This window comes from Schistocerca gregaria, chromosome 4 (genome assembly GCF_023897955.1).
Source record: "Schistocerca gregaria isolate iqSchGreg1 chromosome 4, iqSchGreg1.2, whole genome shotgun sequence".
Taxonomy (NCBI): domain Eukaryota; kingdom Metazoa; phylum Arthropoda; class Insecta; order Orthoptera; family Acrididae; genus Schistocerca; species Schistocerca gregaria.
In genome coordinates this window covers 78377875-78391291 of record NC_064923.1, presented here as the reverse complement: position 1 = coordinate 78391291, position 13417 = coordinate 78377875, and the positions used below count along the sequence as shown (strand labels likewise).

At 39.8% G+C, this 13417-nt stretch overlaps 1 protein-coding gene across 1 annotated transcript in view; it reads left to right on the top strand.

The window, feature by feature from the left end:
- Nucleotides 1-13417, top strand: part of LOC126268133 (1-phosphatidylinositol 4,5-bisphosphate phosphodiesterase gamma-1) — a 255096-nt gene that overhangs the window by 149230 nt on the left and 92449 nt on the right. Inside the window, exon 15 of the mRNA XM_049973664.1 lies at nt 3868-4065. Coding sequence (XP_049829621.1) covers nt 3868-4065 — 198 coding nt within the window. The remainder of the gene's footprint in view (nt 1-3867; nt 4066-13417) is intronic.

The window sequence follows — 13417 nt, the reverse complement described above, 5'->3', positions numbered from 1 at the left end:
TTAAGTTGTGCTCTGTGCAAAATTCTACTAGGCGGCTTCCTCTTTCATTTCTTAGCCCCAATCCATATTCACCTACTATGTTTCCTTCTCTCCCTTTTCCTACACTCGAATTCCAGTCACCCATTACTATTAAATTTTCGTCTCCCTTCACTATCTGAATAATTTCTTTTATTTCATCGTACATTTCTTCAATTTCTTCATCATCTGCAGAGCTAGTTGGCATATAAACTTGTACTACTGTAGTAGGTGTGGGCTTCGTATCTATCTTGGCCACAATAATGCGTTCACTATGCTGTTTGTAGTAGCTTACCCGCATTCCTATTTTCCTATTCATTATTAAACCTACTCCTGCATTACCCCTATTTGATTTTGTGTTTATAACCCTGTAGTCACCTGACCAGAAGTCTTGTTCCTCCTGCCACCGAACCTCACTAATTCCCACTATATCTAACTTTAACCTATCCATTTCCCTTTTTAAATTTTCTAACCTACCTGCCCGATTAAGGGATCTGACATTCCACGCTCCGATCCGTAGAATGCCAGTTTTCTTTCTCCTGATAATGTGCTATGAAGTGGATATCCATGCTATTGTCTGTTGCCATGCTAGGCTACAGCTTCATCAAAATAACTGCATGTTAGACTGATAACAATGGGGCACTGTTGCCAGAAGACTGACTACACCATGTATTCAGTGTTCGACAGTTGCGTACAGACTGCAGATATAAGCAAGCTGTGTAGAAATGTTGCAACCATGTTGTTTGTCACAGACAGGGAGTTATAACAGTGACCATCAGCAGTGTTGATTGTGATGTGTACATATACAGGGCTGTGCAGGCAAGTTGGAAAATTTGCAAATAATTAGAAAGAAAATGGAGGAATATTATACAACTTTATTTGAAGCTCAACAAAATACTGGAAATAATTTGAGAGCATAGTTTTTTGTGGCAACATTCTTCGATTAATATTTCAGGGATTTACCTCATCAGCTACCACAAACAGCATAGTGAACGCATTATTGTGGCCAAGATAGATGCCAAGCCCATGCCTACCACAGTAGTACAAGTTTATATGCCAAATAGCTCCACAGATAATGAAGATATTGAATAAATGTGATACGATGAAAGAAATTATTCAGATACTTAAGGGGGACGAAAATTTAGCAGCCGTGGGGGACTGGAATGCGATTGTAGGAAAAGGAAGAGAAGAAAAAATAGTAGGTGAATATGGACTGGGGATAAGGAATGAAAGGGAAAGCCTCCTGTGATTTAAGAATCGTGGCAGAAGGTTGTATACATGGAAGAAACCTTGAAGCACTGGAAGTTTTTAGATAGCTCATATAATGGTAAGACATAGATTTAGGAACCAGGTTTTAAATTGTAAACATTTCCAGGACCAGATGTGGACTCTGATCACAATTTATTGGTTATGAACTGTAGATTAAAACTGAAGAAACTGCAAAAAGGTAGGAATTTAAGAATACAGTAGAAGAAGGATGGGTAGCTTCGAGAGGTGAAATGATGAATGCAGCAGAGAATCAACTAGGTGAAAAGACATGGGCTCATAGAAAACCTTGGACAACACAAGAGATACTGAATTTAATTGGTGAAAGGAGAAAATATCAAAATGCTGTAAACAAAGCAGGCAAAAAGGAACACAAACACCTCAAAAATGAGATCGACAGGAAATGCAAAATGGCTAAGCAGGGATGGCTAAAGGACAAATGTAAGAATGGAGAAGCATGTACCACTAGGAGTAAGATAGGTACTGCCTACAGGAAAATTAGAGAGACCTTTGGAGAAATGAGAACCACTTGTTTGAATATCAAGAGCTCAGATGGAAAACCAGTCCTAAGCAAAGAAGGGAAAGGAGAAAGGTGAAAGGAGTATATAGAGGATCTATACAAGGATGATGTACTTGAAGGCAATATTATGAAAATGGAAGAGGATGTAGATGAAGACGAAATGGGAGCTATAATACTGCGTGAAGAATTTGACAGAGCACTGAAAGACCTAAGTCGAAACAAGGCCCTGGGAGCAGATATTCCATTATAACTACTGATAGCCTTGGGAGAACCAGCCATGACAAAACTCTACCATCTGGTGACCAAGATGTATGACACAGGTGAAATACTCCGACTTCAAGAATAATATAATAATTCCAATCACAAAGAAATCATGTGTTGACAGGTGTGAAAATTACTGAATAATCAGTTTAATAAGTCACGATTGCAAAATACTAACACAAATTCTTTACAGATGAATGGAAAAACTGGTGGAAGTGGACCTTTGGGAAGATCAACACAAGAGGAAATACTTACCCTATGACTTACCTCAGAAGAAAGGTTAAGGAAAGGCAAACCTATATTTATAGCATTTGTAGACTTAGATAATGCTTTTGACAATGTTGACTGGAATGCTCCCTTTCAAATTCTGAAGGTGACAGGGGTAAAATACAGGGAGCAAAAGGCTATTTACAATTTGTACAGAAACCAGATGGCAGTTATAAGAGTCGAGGGGCATGAAAGGGCAGCAGTGGTTGGGAAGGGAGTGAGACAGGGTTATAGCCTCTCCCCGATGTTATTCAATCTGTATATTGAGCAAGCAGTAAAGGAAACAAAAGAAGGAACTTTTGTTCCGAAAGCTAGGAACGTAAATTTTCGGTTCTGTATTTTGTGTATCTATCGGCTGTACTGAGATGGGGTAAGTACTAGCCAGCCCCTCTATCTCTTTGTTAGTATTTGATCTAAGGAATTTTATTTCATTAAGACGGCCATCAAGTCTTTGAAATCTGACATGATTTGGTAACCTCCTAACTGGCAATTCTTTTGTACATAGGCACTTTGTTGCATTGTGCCTCCCTATAAATGAGACACATGTCAGCTAACTTAGTTAGTGTAATAATAATATAATTCTATATCCAGGGTCATAGACAATGCTAGCAGCAATGAAAAATTATCTTTCCTAGCAGTAAGATGTAATAGTGAAGCAAATCTGATTCCAGTTTCAACAAGTTGTCAAAATGCATTATCACGTTGACAGAATATAGGAAGAGAGACTTTGCTCCCTGAAATCTCAGGGATACCCTGCAGTTTGATGCAGTTGGTATCTCAAGAAGATATTACTATATTACTGCACTGATGTACTGCATGACATTACTTCAAGTGCAACAACTCTAAGAGTGGATCTAAAGCCATAATTTTAAGATTTTGATGGCAGATATTTCTGTACATTTTTAACTGTTCACATCTGCTGTCAGTAATTAGATTGCAGGACATTTATGTCAGTTTGAAAGGTTGTGAATATCTTCAATCCCTCATTTCACTGAGATGAAAAGGAATGATTTTGACCTGTGTCTTCAAACACTTTTCGTCCCTCCCCTCCCACTCCCTCCTCTGTTCACCACTGACAGGGGAAGTGTGTGATCTTGACTGCTCAGAACTGTATAAAAATGGGCTTAGAATATAAATTGCTCAACCTAATGACAATGTATCAGCCACTTGCAAGCAAAACTGTGCATATTTCCACAAGAGACACTTGTACGGTCTCCTATAGAGGGTCTAAGACAGGAACTTTGCTAACATGAAGAAACAAAATATCGAGAGAGAGAGAGAGAGAGAGAGAGAGAGAGAGAGAGAGAGAGAGAAGAGGTTTTAATTCTGAGTTTTTTGTGAACACACTACTAAGATTTAGACCGGAGATTTCTGTGCCTTCCAGAATGACTGGCTTGCCAGTTTCTATCTATCAGTAGTCAGTGTGTGTGTGTGTGTGTGTGTGTGTGTGTGTGTGTGTGTGTGTGTGTGTGTGAGAGAGAGAGAGAGAGAGAGAGAGGCTTGAAAATTTTACATGGATATTAATCATTTGTTCCCAGATAACTGTCAAGGCACTATACGATTACCAGGCACGTAACGATGATGAATTATCTTTCTGCAAGCATGCTGTAATAACGAATGTTAACAAACAAGGAAACAGTGGCTGGTGGCGTGGAGACTATGGAGGAAAGAAACAACACTGGTTTCCTTCAAACTATGTGGAAGAATGGGATTCTCAAGAGAACAGAGATGATAATGTAAGTTTTTAATCACTGCTATGTGTTCTGTCTTAGCTTTGGTAAGTGTTAGTCATTTCATAGTAATTTGTTTACATAAATTATGTACATCATTATTCCACATTATTTTAAATTTGTTGATTTCTTTACAAAAGACAAATGCACATGCTATTTCTTGTATTACCAGCATTACACGAGAGTATATCACTTCCCTACCCCACTGCTCTCCTGTCCCTCTGCTCCTTACACCATTCCTCAGTACAGGGTGGATAAAATGGGAAAAGAGTAATATACAGGATGTCAGAAAAATGTTGTGACAGACTTCGAAGGACTGTAGTGTGTGTCTTACGGAACAAGTCAAGGACAGACATTTGTGCCCAGAAATGTCATTCAATGTTGCTACGGAGTGTCGAAGATATAAGCACTGGTGCCTGCTACTAGGCCACCTCTTCAGCAGCAAATGTGACTTTGTACACTGACGGGCCCTAGGTGAAATGTCCTGCAGTGGCGTTTGTTATTCAGTGACTGTGACTGACTGAATGCCACAATCACCAGTGGAGAAGATGGAGCTGGCTGCTGCATAGACAGGCCTTCTGTCCTACAAATGTGATGCTTTGTTGTTTCGGTGGATGGTGGTTTCGGACATGGTTTTCCATCTGCAGTTTATTTTTCTTCTGGAACCCTCTAAAATCTCTAAAATCTCCAGTTTTTGGAACCCAGGAGAAAAACAGACTGCAGATGGAAACCATTATCTGAAACCATCATCCACCAAGGCAACATAGCATCATGTTCACAGCAGTTAAGATCTGTCTGTGCAGCAGTTAGCTCTATCTTCTCCATTGGCAGTCATGGAAATAGGTCGCAATCACAGAATAACAGGAAACATTTAGATATGTTCTGACTATGGTCTGTCAGTGTACAAAGTCAAATTTGCTGCCAAAGGAATGGTCTAGTGGCAGCCACTAGTACCTACAACTTTGGTGCCCTGTAGTGCCATTGGATGGCATTTCTGGGCACATGCTCCTATCCTCGATTTGTTCCTCAAGACACCATCTGCAATCTGTCAAAGTTTGTCGCAACACTTATGGGATACACTGTATATCCTTCCAAAGCTTTTTTGATGGTAAATAGTTGGTTCAACAGTTTCTAAATGTGTGTGGTTATAGTTATACTGGTGGATAGGTGACAAAAGTATTAACTGTGGTATTGTAACTTGGAAACAGCTTCACACACTTCAATGAAATGATGTCAGATTTACATTGTAATAGAAAACCTTTTTATGATCATTTATTATGCAAGATAATGATTGCAATGTAGGTGTAGTTATGGTCTAATGTAGCTGCCATGTGCTGTTTGCCACAAGTTCTGCTGTTGCCATTTGTGTACAGTTAAAGTTGCAGCTACTACTTCGTTGGGGCTGGAGGGGGACAAGCTGTGCTTTTCTCACACATTAATGTCACCAAAAATGTGTTTTGTGTTTCACTATGCATTGTAACCCTTTTGGGATCCATAGATAGAACCTAAAATAAGTTGTGAATTGTTTCATCACTCATTTTGAATCAAATAAGCAGAAAATGCAACTTGTCATTAACTCTGTAATGACTACCACATTAACAATAAATTATTGATTTTTCATTAATGTTGACACTTGTCAGATGTAAAACCGTAGCACCTTCTACACATTCAGAACAAGGAAACCCAATGATCAAGAGGAGCTTCCCAAGTAGTATGGCACATTATTTTGCATCCCCCCCCCATGCAGCACAAACATTTTGAAGTGCTCACTTTACCTACTAACTTGTCTAACACAAAACTAATTCATCTTATAACTATGTCTAGTATCTTTCTGTGCACAGTTAAAATCATGTTACAGAACAAGAATGAATACAGATGACAGTAAGAAAAAGGTGTTTCAATTTATAAAACAAATATTTTTGTACATGTTGCAGATAATGACCATACCAACAAACTTGTCAAAATATGATAAGTTTTTAAGTTGTATAATTTTGTTTGTGTTGTAACTGTTTCATATACATTTTTTAAATCTGACTAATGTATTCCGTAGGGACTGAAATGAAACTTTTCTGTACTGAGAACTTTAAATCACCCACCTACACCATCTGCACACTCATGACTACTGTGCGAGTCGCACTTAAGTGCCTGGCAGAGAGAACCACTTTCACACTGTTGTTCTACCTCTCAAACAGCTCACAGGAAAGATGAACGTGTTAATGTTTCCAAGTCAGCTCTGATTTTTCTTATTATATTGATGATCATTTTTGCCTATGTAGATGGACCTCAACAAAACATTTTTGCATATGTAGGGGAAAATTGGTAATTTCGTGAAAAGATCTTGCTACAACAAAGAATGCCTTTGTTTCAATGACAGCCATTTCAACTTTTATATGATAACGTGCTCCTCCCTCTCCCCCTCCCACGCCCTCTCCCCCTCTCCCACCCCCACCCCCTCATCCACCCCATCCCCACCCCCACCCTCCCCCTCCCCCTCCCTCTCGCCCTCCCTGTCCCCCACCCTCTCCCCCTCCAATTTCTTAACAGTACAGAATGAGATGCCCTTCTTTGGACATTTACAATGTCCTCCACCAGTCCATTCTGGTAAGGATGCCATACTGTACAGCAATAATCTAGCAGAGACAGACAAGTGTTGTGTCGGCAGTCTCTTTAGAGGATGTTTTGCAGCTATTGAGTGTTCAGTTAATAAAACACTTTGGTTCACTTTTACACACAACTTTATCTACATGATCATTCCAATTTAGGTTCTTCATAATTATAGTATTTAGTTGGCTGCATTATGAAAAGGGTAGATTTCTACTCACCTTATTGTCGCAGATAGGCACAACAAATAGACGCTAAGCAAGTAAGCATTTGGCCAAAAGGCTTTCTCCTGAATTCGACAAAATGTGCGTGCGCGCACACACAACAATAAATCAAGGAGAAATAACAGGCCCAAGACATCCACTGATATAATCTTGTAAAAATATTTTAAGATTTTTAAAAAGTTTTTAAAAACTCTTAAAAGCCTTTAAATAAGAATATTAAAACATTTGCACTCACATAACCAAAACATTAAGAACTATAAAGCTCAGAACTTAGTACCCAACATTCCTTGTACTTCAAAATAAAACACTGCTTAAAGGTGGTACACCATTAAATAAAACACCTGGGTGCATAGATTCCAATCCAATATGTTGGATGGGTCCTAAACATATTGCACCATAGTGGTGCACTCGGAAAGTGAAAATATATTAAAAACTATTAAGAACTAACCAAGGAGTTATTGCAGCAAAATGGAGGAGTGTTTTAAGTAAACTGGACAAAATGTGTCGGGTAAATATCTTATTGACAGAAAAATACAACATGAAAAACACACTTACCGCCTCTCTGGTCAGTACGTGATTGTGGAACAGGTGAGGCAACCGCATGCTGTCTCTTACGTACAGCATGAAAGTAAACAGCTAGCCTATACACAGCTCACACATGCACTTATGATGCATGGTCACAACTGAATGATTGGTGGTCTTTTGGGGAAACGCATGAATGGAAAATGAGAACAAGAACTATTGGGATATCGAAATGCAGAAATTAAAAATAAATTTCAAAAAATGTGGAATGTAATAGTGACAGTTGATATTTATATCTATTTCTATTATTAACACCCATTAAATGTGTTAACAAAACAAAAATCCTTAAACCAATGGCATTTAAAAACTTAAATGATGGTCACCAGGTGCATATATTGCAGAAAATGGACAAATCTGCTAATGGTGTCCCCTAAATAATGCTAAAAACTTTAAAATTCTGAAATTATAATTTTGTAAAATGTTGTAAGATAATTTGTTTTTAAAAAAGTTTTGCAGTTAAAAGAATCACGGACTGTAATTAAAAAATAAATAAAAAAAATAATAAAACCTTGACAGAAATATTTACAAGAAACATCAGATTATAAGGGGGGATGGGGGTGACAGGAGTATGGTAAGTCACAGGAGGAATGAAGGGGAACTATGTAAAAGAACAACAGAGTATAATGTCAACTAACTTAGGCAAAATACTATGGAGCTTTAACTCCATTTGTCCATTTAGGATTTGGTGTGGGAAACGACTAATGGATTGCATAATTTTTCCCCCTTCTAAATTGTTTAACGTGTGGCCCTTGTTTTCTCAATGTAAAATTTATAAGTTACTATGGCACTAGTGACAAAACACCTCAGCTCTCAAAAGTGGCTACTTGAAGCAGATTTGTAGCTAGAAAACCCCGAGATGAGCTTTAAATCTGATACTAAAGCTCCTGCCAGTTTGTTCAATGTACCACATGGGGCAATCATTGCAAGTGACACAAAACTCCCCCGTTGCATGATATTAGAACAAGTGACATGCTCTGTACCTATACTTTGCACTATCATTACCAGAAATGATAAAGGCTGGTTCATTAATTTTGGTGTGTAACTATCTTCCAATCTTTTCTGAAATATTGCCAAAACAAGGAATTTTATGATAGTGATACCAGCAGCCTTCTGATCATTGGCATTGATAAGGTTGCAGGCTATTAAGCTAGCTTTCTTTCTTATCTTTCTGAGGTCATCCCAATTAATACCGTTGATGAATTCACTGTCATGACCAGTTTTGTAGGCTATGTGCTGTATAATTTGGAACTCTTTGCGTCGAGGGCTTCCTTTGCAGTGGGGCACATGGAGTCTGTATAGAGATGACCTGAAGGTTGTCATCTTGTGCTTAATAGGGTGGTTAGAGGAGCTGTGGATCAGTATGTCAGTGTTGGTTATCTTTCTGTAAATGTCAGATCTGACTTTAGTACCACAAAGCATAATAATAACATTACCATAACTGAATCATTCAACTATTTCAGTTTCAATTCACTCTTAGGGGCTCAGCATTAATTTGCTGGATACGGACTTGGTGACCCCGTGGTTCCTGAGCTGGGGACTGGTATGTGCAACCAGTCCTCTGTCACCATGAGCTCTGGTGCATTTGTCACTGACCACCATGTGGCACAGCAGTGGAACATTGTGTGTCACAGGGAACGGGGATCTTGGCCTGATTGCCTCTATCATGAGGATGGTAAAAACTGCTATACAAAAAATCCTGTCTGAAGGTGTGCTTGCACGCTGATGAGGTGGAATGGTGAGCAGCCTATGGGAAACCTGGCACACTTCAGTTGTATAAGACATACCCAGTCAAGCTGGGCTCTGTCTAGGTTGACTTTTACTTCCCCAGCTGTTCATTGGACCAGCATGGATCCATTGAAATTTTCCCATCCTTCTCCCAGCAGAAAGGATGGACCACTGATTGGTACCAACACCCACTCTAACAAGATAGCTTGAGCTGTCAGTCCTCCTGACTCAGTATATGGTAACAGGATGCATATTCTTAGTCAAATGTCTTTATAATAGTTAAAAAAAAGAGTGCAGTTTTGATAAAGTTTTACCATTTTAGATATGAAAAGATTTAGAGGGCAACGTTAGAACCTGAAATCTGAAAGCACTTGCAAAATGGGACTCTGTCGGTTGAAACATTTAGTTCCCATCAAGTAAAGAAGCTCCAGAAAGCTCAATTCCTCCAGGAGTATAAATCGAAAATGAAGTGCACAACGCATTGAACTACAGCAAGGGTGTTGTGACTTGCAGGGATCTGGTTGACATTCCCCGAGAATAACTGAAAGCTGAGTGATCCTGAGAAGACATTTTTGACATGCAAAACATTATGAAAAGCATTATGGTGAGGTGGCGAATGAGACTTTTTTTTTTTTTACATTTAACTGCACCAAACTTCCAGAGCATGTCAAGGCATAATTCCTTTGCCTAATAACCATACAACCTTATTTCCTAAACCCAATGCACTGTTTTAATTTCCAGCTCTTTTGGCACACTACACCTTGGTTGTAAGGGAGAAACCTGTTGTGACAAATGTGGTAAAATCGCCCATGACAGAGTTGGTTGTTCCCCTCCTCCAAAGTGTGTCAACTGCTCTGGTAATCACCCAGTTCAGAGTAGGGACTGCAGTGTATTCCTTGTAGAATGGAAGATCCCGGGAGATAAAAAAACAAAGCACACCCTATATGGTGAAACCATAAAGATAGACAAGGTGATGCAGTGATGCAGCCACCTACACCCACTGCCTCCTTTGCTTCCATTCTCAAGCAGCTATTCCAGTAAATCAAAGCTGCTATACAAATGGAGGTTACGAGTGTCAGCACCAGTACCTGCATTTGCCAATGCACTTGTGTTGCTGCAGTTGTTTCAAAGCCTGTCCCTCCCCCCAGAACTTCAGAAAAGGTCGCAATTTCTGACATTGTGGAACTCCTTGCCCCCCTCCAAAAATTCAGTGTGATCCACTGTACAGTGTTGTCACTATCACTTCTGCAGCTGTATCTCCAAAGCCTCCTCAGATCATCAAATCGAAGTCAAAGCCGAAGACACCCCTCTCCCTGATGGAGGCGGGAAGTATACATCCTGACAATCTTGACTCGTCCTCTCTGACGTCTTACTTGAATCTTCTTCAGAGGTGATGGACCTTGAAGTCAGACTGGGGCAATCATCTCACCCAAGGAGTGTATCTTCACACATTGTGGGCACCCTTCCCTGGTGGAAAGTAAGGATGAAAGTGCTATCCTTGTGATGAAATATTAATGGCTTCGAGACACATGTAGAGGAACTGAAACACCTAGCACAGGAATGCCCACTATGCTTGTTTTTGCAGTAAGTTCATCTCAGATCTTGCACCTGTACTATGGGGCTATACCTTCTATCGCAAGGATGGCCTAACTGGGGAAAGGGCCAAGAGAGTGGGCACTGTGTTTGTCAGTAATGTGCAGCTTTGCTTTGCTCTCCCCCTGGCTACTAACCTACAAGCAGTTGCCACTGAAATTTGTCTGTGCCAGAAGATCACTGTGTCCTCACTGTATCCACCACTGCAAGATGCAGTAGACTACGAGGATCTCACAGATTGTATGGAACAACTCCATTGAACTGTTCTCCTACTGGGAAAGTTCAGTGCCCATCATGTCTTGCTGGGCTCAACCCATATTTGCTCTTGGGGTTGGGTTTTGGAGAGCCTTATGATGTCTCATGTGCTGTGAATCCTCAACAAAGGTACTCCCATTCATTTCTGTGCTGTTGCTTGGTTACTCTCAGCCATTGACCTATCTTTCTGCTCTCCAGCACTCGCAGACTCTGTTCAGTAGGAAGTCACTGACAACCTTCATTCCAGTGCCCACTTCCCACTCTGCATTCTCCTACTACATGGAGCCTTCTCTGAAGAGAAGCTATCAAAGTGGATGGCCAGCAGGGCTAACTGGATGTTGTTCAGCAAGATGACTGTCTTTAAATGCCATGACATTGTTGAGGAATGTGAATGATCCAATGTGCCACTGACTTATCGATCCCAAAGTCTTCAGATCATCTTGGGAGGCAAACTGTACCTGGAAATTTCTGGAAATACCAGTAGTAGCAGTGCTGAAACTGGGGTGTCTCCAAACAACTCCTGGAGAATTGCCCAGTTGATGGCAGGCATTTACAAAATGTAATGCCAGCCAGGATGCAGCATTTTGCCACTACTGTGTGAGAGCAGGGCAAGTTGGACTTCACATCCAGCAGTTCTGAGTCTTACAACTGCCTTTTCTCCACCTGGGAGGTGGGATCGGCACTATCTGAGACTTGTGACACTGCACCTGATCATGACCAGATCTGGTACTGCTTACTTAGACAGTTGGCAGCAGTGTCAAAGGAAATCATCCTCAAATGTTTTAATTTCATTATGGCAGACATGTCACTTCCCCAACTCATGGAGACAGGCAATTTTGATATCTCTCCTCAATACAGGAAAGGACTGCACATGTTTCAATAGTTAATGGAGTATCATCTTATGAGTGAATGGTTAACTGTCACCTGGTTTGGTTGTGAGAGACCAGGCAACCCCTAAGCCACTCTGTGTCAATGCCAGAGATTTTCGTTCACTATAAATCGGACCTTACTACAACGACTATTCAGCAAACTTTCTTATGTAAACATCACTGTCTCGTCTCGCATAGTCTTTGGTATTAGTAAAGTGTATGATACGATGTGGAGACATGGTATACTCATGAAACTCCATCAGTGGGGCTTTTGTGGCCACCTCCCCATCTTCATAGGGTCCTTCTTGTTTCAGCACTTTTGTAGGTATCGAGACAGTGACACGTTGTCATATCATTTTGAGCAGGAGATTGGTGTCCCTCAGGGCAGTGTTTTAATTGTTACCCTATTTGTCATAGCCATAAACAATATCACATCCATGGTATTGAGTCCCATACAGTACTCCTTATTCTTAGATGATTTTGCTGTTTTCTGTTTTCTGTTCCTCCTCTAGTCTTGCAGTAGTGACTCATGAGTTGCAACTGACTGTGCAGAGTATAATGAGACATCTTCCTCCGGCATTACTTTTCCTCACCAGTAGTTGTCCGCAGCGCATGGTCTAGTGGCTAGCATTGCTACCTCTGGATTATGGGATCCTCGGTTTGGTTTCCAGCTGGGATGGGGATTTTCTCTGTCTGGGGACTTGGTGTTTGTGCTGTTTTCATCATTCCATCATTCATGAAAGTAGCTAGATTTTACTGTGTACAGATTGGGAATGTGTAAGGGTGCTGATGACCGTGCAGTTGAGTGCCCCACAAACCAATCATCATCATCATCAACAACAACAGTAGTTGTTGATACCAGTATTATTTTTCAAATTCTGGACAGGTCAGTATTATCTTAGTTGCTTTTCTGAAAACTTTCATATAATTTTATACACAGTACATTATATTTCAAGCTAAAATTTGTGAAAGTGAATTACTTTATAAAATGTTTTAGTCTTGATGTTATAATCAATAAGTACTAGTTCTGAATTTCCCGTTAAAATTATTTTTTTAGAAACATTTGAAATTACAAATTATTGGCATACTTAAAATTTCTGTTATTAATTATGGTTGTTGTGTTTATTTCTGGATTCCTTTATGAAATAATAATTGAAAGTAATAATGTAACAAACTAGTAGAAATTCATTTGTTTAAAAAAAATTATTGTAAACCCTTTGGAATATGGTTGTTTCCACAGAGTGCAATAGTTGTAAGCATGCCTCTGATGTGACCGTAATTATTTTTGTATTTTGTGTGAACAGTGTATCATGTTTGTTAATGAAAATGAAAAGACTGTATGATATACTCAAATCTTCGAGAATCAGACTGCTAGAGAAGAAGAACTGAAGCCAAGTCTACATGGTGAGCTAAGTAAACTAGAAAGAGTATTGTAATCTTTGCTCCTCTCAAATCTTCATAAGAAGACTCATGTGGTCAATAGACGCAGTTAGGAAGGAGGGGGAGATT